The sequence below is a fragment of the Rhinoraja longicauda genome, chromosome 2 (assembly GCF_053455715.1).
Source record: "Rhinoraja longicauda isolate Sanriku21f chromosome 2, sRhiLon1.1, whole genome shotgun sequence".
Classification (NCBI taxonomy): Eukaryota; Metazoa; Chordata; class Chondrichthyes; order Rajiformes; family Arhynchobatidae; genus Rhinoraja; species Rhinoraja longicauda.
In genome coordinates this window covers 92556238-92575540 of record NC_135954.1, presented here as the reverse complement: position 1 = coordinate 92575540, position 19303 = coordinate 92556238, and the positions used below count along the sequence as shown (strand labels likewise).

Genomic DNA, 19303 nt, shown 5'->3' with positions numbered 1-19303 from the left:
AGAGGTAACAAAATATATTGATAAAGGCAGTGCAGGGTCTTTAATAAGGGGGAAAAAACACATGGGAGAATAGTCTAAAGGTTAGAGTCCATGAGATCCAGGACAGGACGATGAATTAGATCCAAAATTGGCTGGGTAATATAGACGGCAGAGAATGATGGTGGAGGGTTGTTTTTATAATTGGAAGCCTATGACCATTAGTGTAACCCCCAGGTAGGTGTTGAGACTTTTACTGCTTGTTATATACATTAATTTGGCAGCATAGTCAGAATCTTTTTCCTAGGTAAGAGGGTCTAGAATGGAAGTATGTAAAATTATGAAAGACATGCATAGGGTAGACAGTCAGATCCTTTCCCCCAGGATGGAAATGTCAATTAGTAGAAGGCCTAGCTTTAAAGTCAGAGGAGGAAAGTGTACAGGAGATGTGCAGGCCAAGTTATTTTTTACACAGAGGGTGCCTGGAACGCACTACCCAGATGGTGGTGGAGGCAGATACGATAGTTGCATTTAAGATGTTGTTTAGATACGCACATGGATATGCAGGGAATGGAGGAATATGGATCGCGTGCAGGCAGAGGATATTAGTTTAGCTTGGCATTATGTTCGGCACAAACACTGTGGGCTGAAGGGTCTGTTCCCATGTTCCAGGTTCTAAATAAAGGATATAAGGTGAGAGGGGGGTAATTTAAAGGAGGTTTTAAACACTGGATTGTGGTGGTTATCTGGTATGACACCTGCCAGAGGAGGCAAATACCATTCCAACTTTTACAAGCTGTTTAAGACGGGTACTTTGATAGGCAAGGAACAGAAGGATTAGGATCTAATGTGGGGAAATGGTAGTGTGGATAGGCATGACGATCATACAGACAACATGGGCCATAAAGACCCGTTTCTGCACTGTACAGTTCTGTGTTTCTAATGAGTTGGATATGAATGGTAGTGGTATGGTTAATAAGTTGGCAGATGACATGAAAGTTGGTAGTGTCGTTGATAGCGAAGAGGATGATTGTAGATTACAGGATGATATTGATCAGTTGGTAAAATAGGCAAAGAGGGGATTTAATCCTGAGAAGTGTGAGACATAATGGAAGGACCATAGGAAGTATTTAGGGACAGAGGGATTTTGGTATTCAAGTCCAAGGGGGTAGCTCTGTGAAAAGGCAGGTAGTCTAGGAGACATTTGCCTTCATCAGCTGGTGCAGATGACAACAGGGAGGGTATGGTGTAACTTTATGAAAGATTTGTTAGCTCACAACTGGAATAATGTGTGTAACTATGATCACCACACTGTAAGAAGGATGTGAATGCACTGGACAGCATTCAGAGGAGATTCACCAGAACGTTGCCTAGTATGCAATGTTTCAGTTATGGGGAGAGACTGGATAGGGTGGGTTCATTTTCCTTGGCTGAGGAAAGACCTGACCGAGGTGAACAAAATTATGAGACAGATGGGCCTGATAGTAATAAACCTTTCCAAATAATAGAGGTATTTAAATTAGTGGGCATAGATTTAGAGTAAAAGAAAAGAGGTTAGAAGGGATCTGAGGAAGGCCATTTTCACCCAAAAAATACAAAGTGCTGGAGTAACAGCAAATCAGGCAGCAACTCTGGACAATATGGATAGATTACCTTTCGGGTTGAGACCTTTCTTCAAACCTTCTTTACACTGTGTGTGTGTGACCAGGGGAATTATTATTGTTTAGTCATTGAGGTGTAGAATGGAATGTTGGAGCTGATAAGGCTTTAAACTTGTTTGTAAGTAAGATATTGATGCTATAGGCTTTCTCACGGTGCTGAGTAATGGGGATTTAATGGAAGTTGGAATGGGGCAGCAGAGATGACTACAGATTTAAAACAAGTAATTTGAAGAACGTCAGCTAGGGGTCATCTAATCTGAAGGGGACAAATAAAATGCAAACAATTAGGAGTGGGGCCCTGGGGAGAAGAGAAATTAGATCTATCATCTAAGTGTGATCAACAGCTGCTGGAACCACATGATAATAAATTAGCATATTGGTGGTGTTAGCCTGTCCCCACCCACTGAGATGTTGATGATCAAAAAGTTCACTCATTCAGAAATTTGATACCCAAGATTTAAATGGCAGAATTGTTATCACTTGCTGGTCAGTGTGGTGGAGAAACTGATCTGGGATTTTTCATGCTGAAAATAAAAATAAAATAAAGCAGTTATCTAAATAGAGTGAGACCACAGTATGTAGTGGAACAAAGCACCAGGGAGTGCTTTTAGACTTTAGAGATACAGCGAGCAAACAGGACCTTCGGCCCACCGAGTCTAGCACTATCCTATACTTTAGGGATAATTTACAATTTACAGAAGCCAATTAACCTACAGACCTGTACATCTTTGGAATGTGGGAGGAAACCCACATGGTCACAGGGAGAACATGCAAACTCTGTACAGACAGCACCCATTGTCAGGATCAAATCTGGGTCTCTGGAGCTGTAAGGCAGCAACTATACCTCTGTGCCACTGTGCTCTGTGCAGTGATTTTTCAGTACTATAGTGCCCTTGCAACCAAGATTTCCAACTCAGTGGACTGATAGTCCAAATTCAGACCATAGCAATGAAAAGTGATGAACTCACCTTAAAAATTTTAATGCTTTCAAAAAGACATAATTTGTAAACCCATCATTCAACATAAAACCATATATTATTTTTTTTGTCAAAAGAATGCAATACCCTTTGTCAACATTCACCTTTTCAATAGTTCCTTGTGCCACTACAATATGTCATTTATATATGGATAAGAAAAGCTAAAACCTCCCATATAGAAATACTTAAAAGTGTGGAAACTAGACAATCAAATTTAGTGCTGGAATTTTAACGGAAGAGGTACCACTTATCTTAGGGAGTGAGTGTGCACATTCCATTGGTGGTACCTATTGGAAAAGTATCTAGCACCTGGCCATCTATTATCTCGTTCCAATGTGGAAAGGTGCAACTGTGAGTGTCAAATTATTATGGCAACGTGATTGCGAAACTGACAAAATGCTGATATAGTGAGAACATTTAGAGTCTCAATGGGGACCAGGAACCCAGCACATTTCATCTGCTAATGGAAAGCTTGTGCTAACATTTACTTTATATGAATCATTCAAACAATTAAAGATTCACCTGAAGATCAAGCATTTTATGAGCTGTGCATTTTATGCATGATTATATATATTTTTTAAACATCCATCAATTGGCAAATTTACTAATACCATCAAACTTTTAGAGAAACAGGAAATGACCTCTTGAAAGGAACTGTGGTGAACACATTGTGAATGAAACTGCTGGTCACACTCTTCCTATATTTCTTCTATTTGCGTTTTTCATTCAACTTAAACGGCGTAATGCTGCACCTTCTCCAAGGAACTTCAGCAGGCCTTACTGGTATTCTCAATAGGATATACAAATAAACATAAGCACCAAGCAGGGTTAGGAGAACCTAAAACCGGTAGATGGTAACCTTGACAGGAAAGACTGTGTACAAATGTCAAACGTCTCCTTGCACCTTTGTAATGCATAGCATTAATCAAACTCTGGAGTGGAAAAGACGCAAAGTGCTGGAGTAACTCGGCAGGTCAGGCAGTACCTCGAGAGAACATGGATAGGCAATGTTTTGGAAGGACCCCGACCTGACACATTGCCTATCCATGCTCTCCAGAGATGCTGCCTGACCCGTTGAGTTACTCCAGCACTCTGTCTTATTTGTTAAACCAGCGTTTGCAGTTCCTTGTGTCTAAACTGTGACGTGAGATGACTTTGGCCTAAACTGAGTGTACATCAGATAGTAGCATAGCTTGTCCAAACTTAGCCCCAGCAACCCAGTTATTCCCAACAATATGTAAACATGATCTTCTTGTATCTCTTAGTGTATTCAAAAGCACCCTGTTTAAACAGAAACCATAACTTGTATTAATCAGTCAAAAAAATAAAATAAAAACATTCCCACTTAAAAGAAAGCACTACTTACAAAATAGGTTGACTGAAAAATTACCAGCATTTTAAGTGGTTAGAACATTTGCTTTAACTGTATCCCGTGCCATAACCAGTAAATTCTATCCATACGTAGAATGAACCGCCCTCACCATTACAGTTTAGTCAGTCAGTACCTTGTGCATTATTGGAAAAAGTATTTAAAAAATCTTCAAACCCTTCATTAATTGGCACAAGTAGTAATCATCCACCAATTTCAAACATAAGCTGACGCTCTGTTCGATGCTACACTTTTGGATAGTAGTGTTTTGTCCAGAAAAACGGCTACATATGTCATGTTTAGAATAAGGTAATACAGAATTAACCTTATATAAAGCATATTATGTACATTTAAACAATCATGTCTGTGATTTCAATCAAAGAAGTAGGCAGTTTAATCTTTGGCTTAAATGTGGCAGATAGCAAAGAAAGTGTCTTAGACTTGAGTGTTTAGAGATACAGCGCAGAAACAGGCCCTTCGGCCTACTGAGCCCGTGTCGACCAGCGATCACCCCGTGTACTAACCTACACACACGAGCCAATTTTACAACTTACCGAAGCCAATTAACCTACATACCCATACGTTGGTGGGTGGGAGGAAACCAGTGCACCCGGGGAAAACCCACGCGGTCACAGGGAGAACGTACAAACTCCATATAGACAGCACCCATAGTCACGATTGAGCTCGGGTCTCTGGTGCTGTAAGGCAGTAACTCCACTGTTGCTCCACTGTGCCACCTTTTGGATAGTAAAAAATGTTTTCAGTGATTACTGATGGAATATACTTGTGGGAAGCCATCAGGCAGATCAGAATTGGACCTAACTATCGTACCGGCCAGGATCAGAGAGTCCATAGACAACTATGAGAAGACTGGCCAATCTTTCAGTTGCCCCAGTAAAGCAAAGAGTAAAAGAATGAAAATTGCTACTGAAAAATCATAAGGTTTGCATAGATTACATTTTCATAGTAGGAGAAAGTCAGTGCAAAAATCAATTGTTTGCCAATTTCTTTGTAGCCTGGGGTATGGCAAACAGTTACAGAATAGCGGTGCTGTCCCTTAAGCTGAGCGATAGAAAGCTAGCATGTAAACACAAAAGAGGTTATTAAGGTACAACTCCTTCCCTATAACTCCGTTACTGTGAGGAGGGGACAGAGAGCCTTACCCAAGGAGCTAATTGGGCTTCACTAGTTCAGAGGAACATTGGAAGATATTTTGTTCGGAACTTCAATTTTAAAAGTAACTTTTTTCATTTGTCAACAGTTTACTAATGGTGAATTGAGAAATACTGCAACCGTGGGAAGTTCTATCATTAATTATGAAAGGAAATTCTTAAAAAGCCTGGAACTGTGGGTGATTGCCAATGCTAATATTGATCTACATTTTACACTTACAATTACTCCACCTTTGTGAATGCGCACTTCCATCTCCAGTTCCACTTTCAACAAAAAGGGGCAAATTTTTTACACAGAAGGTGGAGGGTGTATGGAATGAGCTGACGGAGGAGGAAGTTGAGGCAGGTACTATCGCAACGTTTTTAAGAAACATTTAGACAGGTACATGGATAGGATAGGTTTAGAGGGATATGGGTCAAACACAGGCAGGTGGGACTAGTGTAGATGGGATAAATTGGCCAGTGTGGGCAAGATGGGCCGAAGGGCCTGTTTCCATACTGTAAGACTCTATGCCACGTTTCCATCAAATAGTATCATTATTCTGTTCTAAGTAAGCTAGTGTTGAATTCCCGACACTCAGCTTGAAGGAGAATAAAATTGGGCAACTTAATCTAATCAAAAGGATCAGAAGTCGTCACCAGATATATTTCTGAAGTTCCCTGAACGCTTCCGATCATTTTAATCATATCCAATCTCTCAAAAATTCCTTTCCATCCGGGAATTGGATTGCACTAATCTCGCATCAACAAAGTAATGTTGCACTGAGGAGAAATACATCAGAAAAGCAAAACGATTAAAATATTTTTCAATCTGAATAATTTCCCAAGTGAATCTTCCATTCACCATGGTTCCTCCATTTAAAATAATTCTGAGTAATAAAAAAATAAGATAGCCACTTTTAGCAAAAGGGAGGCCTGTTGTCAAAATTGTGATTTAGCAAACAGTTGAAGTAATAATCAATGGAATTTTCCTAATGCTTCTTGTACTGTGGAATTAGTAACTCCAGACATCCTGTGAAAGAAGTCATGAAATAGTCAGCATTACATTTCCTTCAGTCAAGAAGCAAAGAAACAGGCCCAAATATAACTGCTTGCTTTGTATACAATAGTTATCAGCTAGACACATTAAGAAGAAAACCCAGGTAAAGCATTTAGCCACCGTGAAAGCCTCATTTGCTGCAGTGCCTTGTCCGTGTAGACTCTTCAACCCAATGACTCTTCTGTTTCATCTCTGGTCAATTGGGGATCGTGAGATGTCGCATCTTCCTCTTGCGACGGGTGTTCCTTCTGATCCTCTGGTAGAGACTTGGTATGGTCGGTATCTGGCGACGTTTCAGCAGAGGTGGGAAACGAAGTGGTAGTGGCGTCCGAGAGATCCTGATCTGGTTCTGGCTGTACTGATGAAGCAGCAGCAGCAGCAGCATGTGGCGCTGAACTGACGGGCGTTAGAACCTCGGGAGTCACTGCACTACCTTGGTCTACATTAAAAACAAAACAATATACAAATTCACTATCAGTTAAACTCACTGACAAGTATTCCACTGCATTAAATTCATTGTCTTCTTCATAATGGATATGTCTAAAAGTGATGAGAGCAGCCGATGCCTTTCAGTCATAACCAATGGCAACATAATGCAATCCGAGAGACAAATTGAGAGCTAGCAAAATAGGTTTATAGACAAGGAAAGACACAAAGTGCTGGAGTAACACAGCGGGTCAGGCAGCATCCCTTGAGAACATGGATAGGTGACGTTTTAGGTCAGGACCCTCCCTCAGACTGTGTGTCTTTCCTTGAATAAGTGGAGGAAGTGACAAAGGTTAGATGTGAAAGGGGAGACAAAAGGGTGTCAGATAATTAGAGCAGAGGTGGAGTGAAATGCGAATCTGGAGGGAGAGAAGCTGGGGTGGAAGGGGACATAGGGAAGGGGAAAGAGGTGGGGGAGAAGGGAATTTGGGAATATTGGGAAATATAGTTACTGTTTTGAAGCTTGTCAGGATGTGAAACATTTGTGCATAACTGAATTTTGATATCTTTCAAAACATTTTGTAGCTCATCCATGACTGTGCTGCATGGGATTGGCAAGAGCAAGGTCCGGTTTGACTGTGATGCAACTGTTGTTAGGTTGACTGGAAGCACAATCCAGCTAGAGGGGAGGCAAGTAAATTTGACTGCTGGGTTGCACTCACCAGAATGAAGATCAAGTTCTTCGTTGGTGAGGAACCCATTTGTTCCAGCGTTGCTTTCAGTTGCTGCATTTGAGGACGAGGAAGACGAGGACAGTGACACATTCAATATCTTGGACACGTCATGAGTTATAGGAACATCCATGGATCCAGGTGGAAAACCTGTACAAGAATATAAATGACTGAATAAACCATGACCCCTTATCTGCATTTCATGGCCTCTCTACACATTGCAACTGATTGCAGCCATTCAGCCTTGTTTCAATGCAAGATCTTTTTATATTCTATCCACAAGCTGCATTACAATTTTGGAAACAAACCACTATAGCAAACCACTATAGCGAAAAGAATGGCTTTAGAATATAAAAGCCTTGCGTCTGCCTTCTGATTGTTATTGCCAGACCAATTACTGAAAACCGTATAGCAATTAAAAAAGCTGTACGCTCACAACGTAGCATTGCCAACTGCGATAGACGCCTCTCACAACCATACCCAAGAGGATTGGTTGTGCTATATAGTAACATGCATTATGTAGTGTAACACACTTTGATCTAACAATACAGGACCAAAGTCAAGTCTACGAGATAATTTCACACCACTTTAGTTTAGCAATACACTAAACTAGTTTAGCGGAAACAAGCCCTTCGGCCCAGCCAGCCCCGCACATTAGCACTATCCTGCACACTAAATACAATTTACAATTTTACCAAAGCCAATTAACCTACAAGCCATGTCTTTGGAATGTGGGAGGATACTGGAGAGAAAACCCACGCGGTTACGGGGAGAATGTACAAACTCCATACATATCGCACCTGTAGTCAAGATGAAACCCAGGTCCCTGGCGCTGTAAGGCAACAACTCTACCACTGTGCCACCCCAGTTAGTTTCAAACTCAAAGCAACGCTTCTGATAAACTTAATTAGCACACTTTAATTTAGTTTAGTGAGACAATGTGGAAACAGGCTCTTCAGCCCACTGAGTCGACGGACCATCCATCACCCATACATTAGTTCTATGATATCCCATTTTTGCATCGTACACACTTGAGGAAATTTACAAAAGCCAATCAACCTAAAAACCTGCATGTCTTTATGATGTGGGAGAAACATAGAAACATAGAAAATAGGTGCAGGAGTAGGCCATTCGGCCCTTCGAGCCTGCACCGCCATTCAATATGATCATGGCTGATCATCCAACTCAGTATCCCGTACCTGCCTTCTCTCCATACCCCCTGATCCCTTTAGCCACAAGGGCCACATCTAACTCCCTCTTAAATATAGCCAATGAACTGGCCTCAACTACCTTCTGTAGAATTCCACAGATTCACCACTCTCGGTCCTAAAAGACTTCCCCCTTATCCTTAAACTGTGACCCCTTGTTCTGGACTTCCCCAACATCGGGAACAATCTTCCTGCATCTAGCCTGTCCAACCCCTTAAGAATTTTGTAAGTTTCTATAAGATCCCCCCTCAATCTTCCAAATTCCAGCGAGTACAAGCCGAGTCTATCCAGTCTTTCTTCATATGAAAGTCGTGTAGGCGAGAAAATAGGAGAACCCGGAGGAGCCTGCGTGGTCATAGGGTGAACGCACTAACTCTGCACAGACAGCACCTTTGGTCAGGATCTAACCTGGATCTCTGCAACTGTGAGGCAGCAGCACAACTATCTGCGCCTACGAAGACCAAAACCATAAAATTAAGGAACCAAAAGAGACATTTGCTTCCTTAGATCACTGATTTTCATGGTAGCCAGAAAATGATGTACGATGTAGAGTCAGAACATGGCGTACACTAAGTACTGCAATTTGATTTTACTAATTGAAAATTTCAATACCTTGGACAAGTCAATAGCTACTTATAATCTATAGAACAAGGCACAAGACATTTCTGGGTGTGCATTTTATGTTCCCATTGTGCCAATTACTTTTATTTTGTGTGACACTGATTTCAGAAGGATTAGGAAGGAAGGATAATACAGTGAAGATTAGAATCTCTGGCAATATGACTGGACAGACAAATGAACACCCTCACTCTGACGCTCCAGTGTCCATGCCACTAGGAAACACATCCAGCTTACCTTTCTGCAAATTAAAAAATAGTAGCAGGACTTCAGAACTAGACTCTTAGAATTATAGAACGTGCAGCATGTAAATGAGGCGTTGCAGCTCATCTCGACCATGCCAGCCACGATGCCTATCCATGCTAAAGCCATTTGCCTGCAAGGAGTCCATATCCCATTGTGCCCTTCCGATCCATGTATCTGTCCCATTGCTTTTTAAACGTTGTAATAGCATCTGCCCTCACTACCTCCTCTGGAAGTTCATTTCAAATGTTCACCACCCTCTGCGTGAAAAAGCCAACCTTCAGATCTCCTTTACATATATCCGCTCCCGTCTTAAACCAGTGGCCAAACTGATTGTTGTGGAGTCTTTTAATTCAAGTTTGCAGAGTATGATCGTGATTTCTTTGATCCGATATCAAGAGAACTCAGTGGATCTTCTGACATATAAAATTCTTAAGGGATTGGACAGGCTAAATGCAGGAAAAATGTTCCTGATGTTGGGGGAGTCCAGAAACTGGGGTCACAGTTTAAAAATAAGGGGGAGGCCATTTAGGACTGTGACGAGGAAAAACCTTTTCACCCAGATAGTTGTGAATCTATGGAATTCTCTGCCACAGAAGGCAGTGGACACCAATTCACTGGATGTATTCAAGAGAGGGTTAGATAGAGCTCTTAGGGCTAACGGAATCAAGGGACATGAGGAGAAAGCAGGAAAGGGATACTGATTCTGGATGATCAGCCATGATTATATTGAATAGCGGCACTGGCTCGAAGGGCCGAATGGCCTACTCCTCCACCGACCCTCTATGTTTCTATGACAGCAGTATTTTCGACTTCAAATGCAAAATGTTAACAGAATTACAATTGTTCATCTACCTGGATCCATGACACGATGTATGGGAGGAGGAAGGGGAGGGTTATCCACCGTCGGGTCAGCCAGTCCATGCTCCAAGCCTGGGCTCTCCGTTGATCTGTCAGTCGGTGAGCTGGGGGCTACTAATGGTGCCTAGGGAATAAACAAGTGTTTTACTTTAAATCCAGCAGTGCTCCGTGAAGACCATACTGCAATAGACAGGTCAGTTGGATCACTTTTATAATGTAAATCTCAACTTCAAAAGTACTGCTGAAACAAGGAAATGCAGACACTGGTTTACCAAAGAGGACAGAGTGCTGGAGTAACTCTGCGGGTCAGCAGCATCTCAGAAGACCACGGATAGGCAATTTTTAGAGTTGGAACCCTTCTTCAGACTAATTGTAAGGGAGGTAAGAAAGCTGGATGATAGGAGGGGCAGGACAGAGCCTGTGTGAGGAGGATTGTTTGATAGGCAGATGGCTGAACAACGGCCAGAGGTGAAACAGCAGAAGGTACGAAACAAAAGGTTTGAAGAATTGTGAAGCTAGAGGAAGGAATGTAGGTGGAGGGGGATGAGGAAAATGGATGTGAGCCCAGGGGAGGAGGGTGGAGGTGGGGGAAGGAAGGGGGGGGGGGGGGGGGGGGGGGAGGGTTCTCTGAGGGGGGATTATAAGGGTTATGTCATTGCCTAAAATTGGAAAATTCAATGCTCATACCATTTTTAAGAGCTGCTTTGAAGAATGCCAAGAATATATCTCACTGTGATGTTATCTCATAATGTAGCCAAATTGATCAGAGAAAAAAAAATGTAGCCACAAAATTTGAGGTTGCCAAAACAACATTAGCTCTGCTCTTCTCTCTTAGCTTAGTTTAGAGATACTGCGTGGAAACAGACCCTCCAGCCCACAGAGTCCACACCGACCAACAATCACCCATACACTGGTTCTATCCTGCACATTCGGGACAGTGCACAGAAGCCAATTAACCTACAATCCTGCACCTCTTTGGAATGTGGGAGGAAACTGGAGCACCCAGAGAAAGCCCACGTGGTCACAGGGAGAACGCGCAAACTCCAAACAGACAGCACCTGTGGTCAGGAACAAACCCGGGTTCCTGGCGCTGTAAGGCTGCAACTTTACCGTTGCGCCACTGTGCCGCCCGAAGATTCTTAACCTGCTGAGAATTTCTCGTACAGGCACCTCACATTTTAGGCTTGCTTGATTTAAGTCATTTAAGAATAACGCGCTTGTCTAATTACTACCAAAGCTTAATTTACGTGCTCCTATTTTGGGAATAACGCACTCAAATGTATGCTTTGGCACCATATGGCAGCATAGTCGTGTGCAGTGCCTGGCATATGTTTGATTTACGCGCTGCTTTTTAAGCGGCAACACCTGCATAAAACATGAGGTGCCGGTACTTTTGTTCTTCTTATTCCAAATCACTCAGCTGCTGAAATGGTAAGTAATTAATGAACTGAGACTAGGAGGCCACAGATCTGATCACCCGCAGAGCAGTGTGGTGGACATGGCAACTGGCCCCCAGCAGTGAGCTTGGGAGAGAGTAAACAGTCATGGTTGCCGTAGCAAAACGCAGTTCTTCAGTGAAGCTTTCCTGACAAATATGCCCGCCCGTGAGATGTCGGGGCGTGATAGCACAACGATGGCCAACTCTCCATGTGGTCAAATATTCTTCAATCTGAACTCGCTTGAGCAATGGGATGTTACTGAAAGATACCAAGATCTTACAAAAACTTTGTGTGGCCCAGCAAAATCAGGCCTGTCCACAGAAGAGTGGGTGGTTGCCAAAGAATGAAGTAAAATGTGTCTTCCTAAAGTTTACAATCTGAAAATTAAGTGTGCCTGGTTTATAGGCTCACATTATTTTCTTTTCATTTAATAAAAATATCTGTTAAGTTTCACAGGTTAATTCTCTAAATCTCATGGTTTAAATTGCAATGTCGTGTAGAGTCATGGGCACAGAAGCAGGCCCTTACACCTAACTCGTTCATGCCGACCAAGCTGGGAAGACAGCTAAACACACAGATTTATTCACAAAAAGCTGGAGTAACTCAGCAGGTCAGGCAGCATCTCGGGAGAGAAGGAATGGGTGACGTTTCGGGTCGAGTCTGAAGAAGGGTCTCGACCCGAAACGTCACCCATTCCTTCTCTCCCGAGATGCTGCCTGACCTGCTGAGTTACTCCAGCTTTTTGTGAATAAATCGATTTGTACCAGCATCTGCAGTTATTTTCTTATACTATAAGCTAAACACACAGCATGGGTTCAGCACAAACACAAAGTGATGGAGGAACTCAGGGAGACAGGCAACTCCGCAGTTCCGTGGGTTTGGTACAGGAGCTCCCAAGTACAGCACCCATGGGATATGGTTATCAGTGGGCAAGCTACTTCAGTGGGGTTAGGGTGCAACTGGCAGGATTAAATAACTGAATAAACTAAATTAAAAATGTTAAGATAGATACGGCAGAGAATGTGATGTGTAACAGCTAGATTAAGTGCAGCATAGTAACGCAGCGGTAAGAGCCAGTGCCAGAGACCCGGGTTCAATCCTAACCTTCGGTGCTGTGGAGTTTGCACGTTCTCCCTGTCATACCATGGGCTTTCTCAAACACCCCCCCCCCCCTAAAAAACTCCCCCAAACATTTCCTGCATTAACTGAAATTGTGTTTAGGATTTTTCTTCAGAGCCCCACTCACGCACTCCATTCCCCCCTCAATCCCCCTTTAAACTCCCACAAACCTGTGCTGCATTAACTTAAATTGGTTTCAGGTTTTTGTAAGACACCCACTCCATCCAAACCCCCTCAACTCCATTTATCATCCCCCGCCACAACCCACCTTATCCCCCCCCCCCTCCATTCACCCAATTCATCCCCCCTGAGCCCCTTTAAAACTCCCCCAAACCTCCACTGCATTGGTCTAACCCCCTCCCCTCACTCAGGCACTCCATTCTCATCTCAACCCCCCCCCCCCCTCACTCAGGCACTCCATTCCCACCTCAACCCCCCCCTTAAAACTCTCCCAAACCTCTCCTGCATTAACTGAAATTGTGTTTAGAATTTCTTTCAGAGCCCCGCTCACGCACTCCATTCCCCCCTCAATCCCCCTTAACTCCCCCAAACCTGTGCTGCATTAATTTAAATTGTGTTTAGGATTTTTCTTCAGAGCCCCACTCCATCCACACCCCCTCAACCCCACTTATCATCCCCCCTCACAACCCACCTCAAGCCCCCTTATCCTCTTCTCACCCACTCCATCCCCAGCCCCATTATCCCCCCCTCTCTTCCACCCTCCATTCACCCAATTCATCCCCCCTGAACCCCCTTTGAAACCCCCCAACCTCTACTGCATTGGTCTAACACTCAGCCACTCCATCCCCCCGTGTCCTGGGTGGGGGCAGGGGAGGGGCAAGTGGGGGTGGCTAAGGGGGATGGAGTGGGTCAGTAGGGGGGATGTGGGGGGTTGAGGGTGCTACAATACAGGAGAGGCTTTGGGTCCAGGCCTCACTCAATCATACCCTCTTCCCTGTCCCCCCTTGACGAGGAATGGGCCCAACGGGTCCACTTGGTCTAGTCTGCAATAAATCTGTGCAGCTCAGGGAACTTTAGGTCTGAGTCAATGAACTGAAGTCCATGATTCAAACACTGTCTTGCATCAAGGATAAATTACCTGGATACTTTGTTCTAAGAGGCAGTCACACCTTTAGATTAAGTACATTAGAATCTGTCAGTCAAGGGAGACAGCAGGGTGTGACTATGAGTGAGGCAGGTTTGAGGATCCAGAAGGTCATGTTACAGGAGTCTCAAATCTGTCACCTGTCCAACAGGTACACAGTTCTTGCAACTTGTGGGGATTTGTTTCCCGCAATGGGGTTTAAAATCAGACGGGTCAGTCGTTCAGGACAAATGCAGCTATTCGGTGGTCTACGAGAATGATCCCGGGAATGATTGGGTTAGCATATGATGAGCATTTGATGGCACACGGCCTGTACTCACTGGGGTTTAGATGGATGTGAACCTCATTGAAACCTACTGAATAGTGAAAGGCCTGGATAGAGTGGATGTGGAGAGGATGTTTCCACTGGTGGGAGAGTCTAGGACCAGAGGGCACAGCCTCAGAATAAAGGAGATGAGGAGGAATTTCTTTAATCAGAGGGTGGTGAATCTGTGGAATTCATTGCCACAAAGGCTGTGGAAGCCAAGTCAATGGATATTTTTTTGGCAGAGAATGACAGATTCTTGATTAGTATGGGTGTCAGGGGTTACGGGGAAAAGGCAGGAGAATGGGGATGAGAAGGATAGATCAGCCATGATTGAATGATGGAGTAATTGATGTGCTGAATGGACTAATTATGCTCCTATAACTTATGAAATTTTATGAGAAGAGATTTCTTCACCAGCTAGGTGAATAAACTTTGTAATTCTCCGACCAACAGGGTCAGACAGTGAGAATATTCTAGACAGAGAGTGACATATTTTTAAATTGCAAGGGAGTCAATGGAACGGGAATTAGTGAAGGAAAGTGATGACGGGGTAAAGGATCAGCAATCATATTGAACTGTGCAACAGGCATGAGGAGCTCTATGTCCTGAGCCACATCTACGGCGTATAAAATAAAGATTACCAGGGTTCATTGCTTGATGTTACAGCATGGAAACAGCCCTTCGGCCGACCAAGTCCACACCAACCATCCATCACCCTTTCACACCAGTTATATGTTATCTCACTTTCTCATCCACTCATGACACACTGGGGGCTATTTACAGAAGCCAATTAAGTTACAAACCCACATGTCTTTGAAAACCCACGTGGTCACTGGGAGAACGTGCAAACTCCACAGACAGCACCCGAGGTCAGGATGGAACGGCTGTCTGGCGCTGTGAGACAACAGCTCTATCAGCTGTGCCACTGTGCCACCTATGTTAAGAGCGTCAAGATCACTACTAAGGTTGCACTACATACTTTGGCTTGCACCGATTTACCTGGAATAGCTAATCATTTATTGTATATTTATTTAGGTAATTTACCAAACCACACCCCCTTCTTTGTCCCCCCCCCTCCTCCTCATTTTCCTTGTGCCTCACCTGGGCTTGCTCCCTTTTCTCCCCTCCCTCTCCATCTATATTCCTTTCTCCGGCTTCACAATTCACACCTCTCCTATCCTTATCTCACACCTTTAATCTTTTCATCTCTGGCTTTTGTCCAAATATCTGCCTGTCCTAAACCCCTCTCTCCTGTATCCATCTATCACTCACCAGGCTTTTATTCACAAAATGCTGGAGTAATTCAGCAGGTCAGGCAGCATCTCAGGAGAGAAGGAATGGGTGACGTTTCGGGTCGAGACTCTTCTTCAGACTGAAGAAGGGTCTCGACCCGAAACGTCACCCATTCCTTCTCTCTTGAGATGCTGCCTGACCTGTTGAGTTACTCCAGCATTTTGTGAATAAATACCTTCGATTTGTACCAGCATCTGCAGTTATTTTCTTATACTCACCAGGCTTTGCTCTGCTCTTTCTCTCTTCCAGTTTTCTTTTCCCCCCACCACAAGCAGTCTGAAGAAGGATCCCCGTCATCTATCCATATTCTCCAGAGATGATGCCTGACCAATTGAGTTACTCCCGAATTTTGTGTCTTGTTTTGTAAACCAGCATCTGCAGTTCCTTGTTTCTACTTGTATATTCACTTGTGCTGTTGCATTTAATGTGCCCATAAAGCTGCAGCAAGTAAGAGTTTCATTGTCCTGGTCCCAGTGCACAAGACAATTAAACACTCTTGAATTAATGTGCATCAGGTAAGTTTGCAGAATGATGTTATGCTTATCTGATGAGTAAATAATTATTTGGCAAAGTTATATAACACATATCCAATGTTTAAGAGTTTAAAATCGACCATTCGTTAATGTTGGTCCGACTCGGAACACATTTTCATCAAGATGTTCCATGATTAAAGTCACCCTCAAACTTGCAGCTCCCTCAACTGTTTTCAACCTGGTGCTGCATGATGAAAGACACAAAATGCTGGAGTAACTCAGCAGGTCCGGCAGCATCCCTGGAGAACATGGAGAGGTGACGTTTCACATCGGGGCCCCTCTTCAGACTGAAGAAGGGTCCTGACCCAAAACATCACCTATCCATGTTCTCCAGGGATGCTGCCTGACCCGCTGAGTTACTCCGGCATTTTGTATCTTTCCTTGGTAAACCAGCTTCTGCAGTTTTTTAAAAAAGATTTTAGAGATACAATGTGGCCTGATTTAGCTCCGACCAGCAATCATCCCGTACACTAACACTATCCTACACAACAGGGACAATTCACAATAGCCAATTCACCTACAAACCTGTACGTCTTTGGAGTGGAGGAGGAAACAGGAACACCCGGAGAAAACCCACACGGTCACTGGGAGAACAGACAAACTCCGTACAGACATCACCCGAGGTCAGTATCGAACCTGGGTCTCTGGCGCTGTGAGGTAGCAATCCTACCACTGCGCCATTGTGGTTCTCTAACAAGTTCCTTGTTTCTATATTCTGGTATTACATGAAATTTGGTGATTATCGTACTGAATTACAGGTTTCTTGAAACCTCACGTACCATGCTTGTATTCACAGAGAACATTCAATAGCGGCACAGAGCATTGACAACCACAGTTTAATACTGAGCTATAAAAAGAGGATAGAATACTTGAGCACTTCAAATAGGGAGGATTTAAAGAGTGCGGGGGGGGGGGGGGGGGGGGGGGAACAGTGCAGAGTGAAAGGCCTGGATAGTGTGGATGCGGAGAGGATGTTTAATCTAGTGAGGGTGTCTATGACCAGAGGCCATAGCCTCAGAATAAAAGGCCGTACCTTTAGAAAGGAGATGAGTAGAAATTTCTTTAGTCAAAGGGTGGTGAATCTATGGAATTCATTGCCACAGGAAGCCGTCAGTAGATATTTTTAAGGCGAAGATTGACAGATTCTTGATTAGTAAGGGTGCCAGGGGTTATTGGGAGAAGGCAGAAGAATGGGGTTAAGAGGGAAAGATAGATCGGCCAGGATTGAATGGTGGAGTAGACTTGATGGGCCGAATGGCCTAATTCTGCTCCTATAACTTATGAACTCCTGAAAGGAAATTTTCAGAGTTTATAGCTTTAGTAGATAAAGGCATTACAGACAATGTCAAGATACTTAAACTGAGGTTTACATAACAAGAAGAGAATTGGAGGTGCACCAGGGGGCTGTCGTTAACAGGAAATTGATGAAATGCATCAACGATTTGTTGAAAAAGATGGAAGTTCTTGATTGAAAAATATCAACCACATTTAACCAGTAATCCCTTCACATTTTGAATGCAGGAAGCAGAAGGCCTCAAAGGATGCAGAGTTTGATTCTTAAATTTTTATCAGCAGGAATAAACTGAGCCAATCGAAAGATGCAAAGAAAACAAAAATGATAGTACCAAATATTCAAGAAATGGAAATGATGATTTGGCACGTGAGAAGGTACAGAGGAGATTTGCCAGGATGTTGCCTGGGACAGATCGCTTCAGCTGTGAGAAGAGACTGGAAGGTTGAAGTCTGATGGAGGGCCTGGCTAGGGTATATAAAAAAACAATGAGGTGCATAGAGAGGAGAGATGGTGAGAAACCTTTCCAGTTGCAAAGGTTTTAATTAGCAAAGGGCATAGGTTTCGGGTAAGGGAATAAGAGACGTTGAGGGATTTGAGGAATAATTTTGTCATCCAGTAATTGAAATCCGGAGTGCCTGAGGGGAGAGTGGGAGCAGGGACCTTCACAACATTTAAAAGGCAATTTAGATTTAGAAGCATTTTAAAGACACTTAGACAGGTACATGGATAGGGAAGGTTTCAACGGATATGGGTCAAATGGGACTAGCTTAGATGGGGCATCATGGTTAGCATTGACAACTTGAGCCGAAGGGCCTGCTTCCGTGCTGTATGGCTCTATGACCATGAGATGAATGCCTGAAACACCATGGCAAAGAAGGCTGTGGGTACAAATGCTGGAAAATGGGATTAGTATGGATAAAATACTCGATGGCCAGCACAGACATGATGTGCTGAAGACCTTGTTTCTCAACTGTATGTCTTTATGGGTAGGTCTGGCAATAGTGCGCAGAACTTCAGTAACCTGGGATCAGTAGAGTGCACAAATGGTCGTTACCCACCTCCTTAAATCCGTTTTCTGGACTCTCAGGCAAAGCACTTGCCAGAGGAGGTGCTGGAGTCTCTATCTTCTTCTCCGGCACAGCAGGTTGGGTGGGGATTCTGTGCAAGTAACCGTATCCAATGCCACAACCTAAGCTGAAATTGAATAAAGTGTGAAGTGAAATTGGTGGAAATTTTAAATTAGCGCACTGTGTATATGGCATTAAAGAGTATATGCATACAACAATATTGCAGTTCCAGTACGAATGGCAACAATTGGATAAATCCCTCAGTCACGTTGGGTTATTGATCTGCTGGAAGTGATGGGATTGATTTTTAGCAGAGGGCTAAACATATTAGGAAAATGTTCAAGATGCCAAGATAATCAAATAATCTGCTGGAGGAACATGGGTCGAGCAGCATCTGTGAAGGAATTGTCAATGATTCAGGTCAGGACCCACATCATGATTAAGAGTGGAGAAGGTAGACCTTCCCACCCACTCGTGATGCAGGGTTACAACCCGAAATGATGCTGCCCGACTCACAAATTATTTGTTGCTCTAGGTTCCAGTATCTACAGTCTCTTGGGTCTCCAAGATACAAAGGTCTCCATAACCTAACAGTATGAACATTGAGTAGGAAGGAACTGTAGATGCTGGTTTATATGGAAGATAGAGACAAAATGCTGGAGTAACTGGGCGGGTCAGGCAGCATCTCTGGAGAAATACGATGGGTGACATTTTAGGATGGAACCTTTCTTCGGCTGATCTGTTCTGGCCTTTTCCTACCTCCAGTCCCCACCCCACCCCCATTGCCTGCCCTCTACTTTCAGTCTGATGAAGCGTTCTGACCCGAAACGTCATCCATCCTTTTTCAGTGATGCTGCCTGAGCTG

At 43.6% G+C, this 19303-nt stretch overlaps 1 protein-coding gene across 1 annotated transcript in view; it reads right to left on the bottom strand.

Annotated features, from left to right (window-relative positions):
• Window positions 1-2531: 2531 nt before the first annotated feature.
• LOC144607362 (Golgi reassembly-stacking protein 1-like) overlaps window positions 2532-19303 on the bottom strand; it is a 32478-nt gene continuing 15706 nt past the window's right edge. Inside the window, exons 6-9 of the mRNA XM_078424152.1 lie at window positions 18430-18565; window positions 10276-10405; window positions 7343-7501; window positions 2532-6633 (exon numbers count right to left, since the gene is read on the bottom strand). Of these exons, the coding sequence (XP_078280278.1) occupies window positions 6359-6633; window positions 7343-7501; window positions 10276-10405; window positions 18430-18565 (700 nt within the window). The 3' untranslated portion in view covers window positions 2532-6358. The remainder of the gene's footprint in view (window positions 6634-7342; window positions 7502-10275; window positions 10406-18429; window positions 18566-19303) is intronic.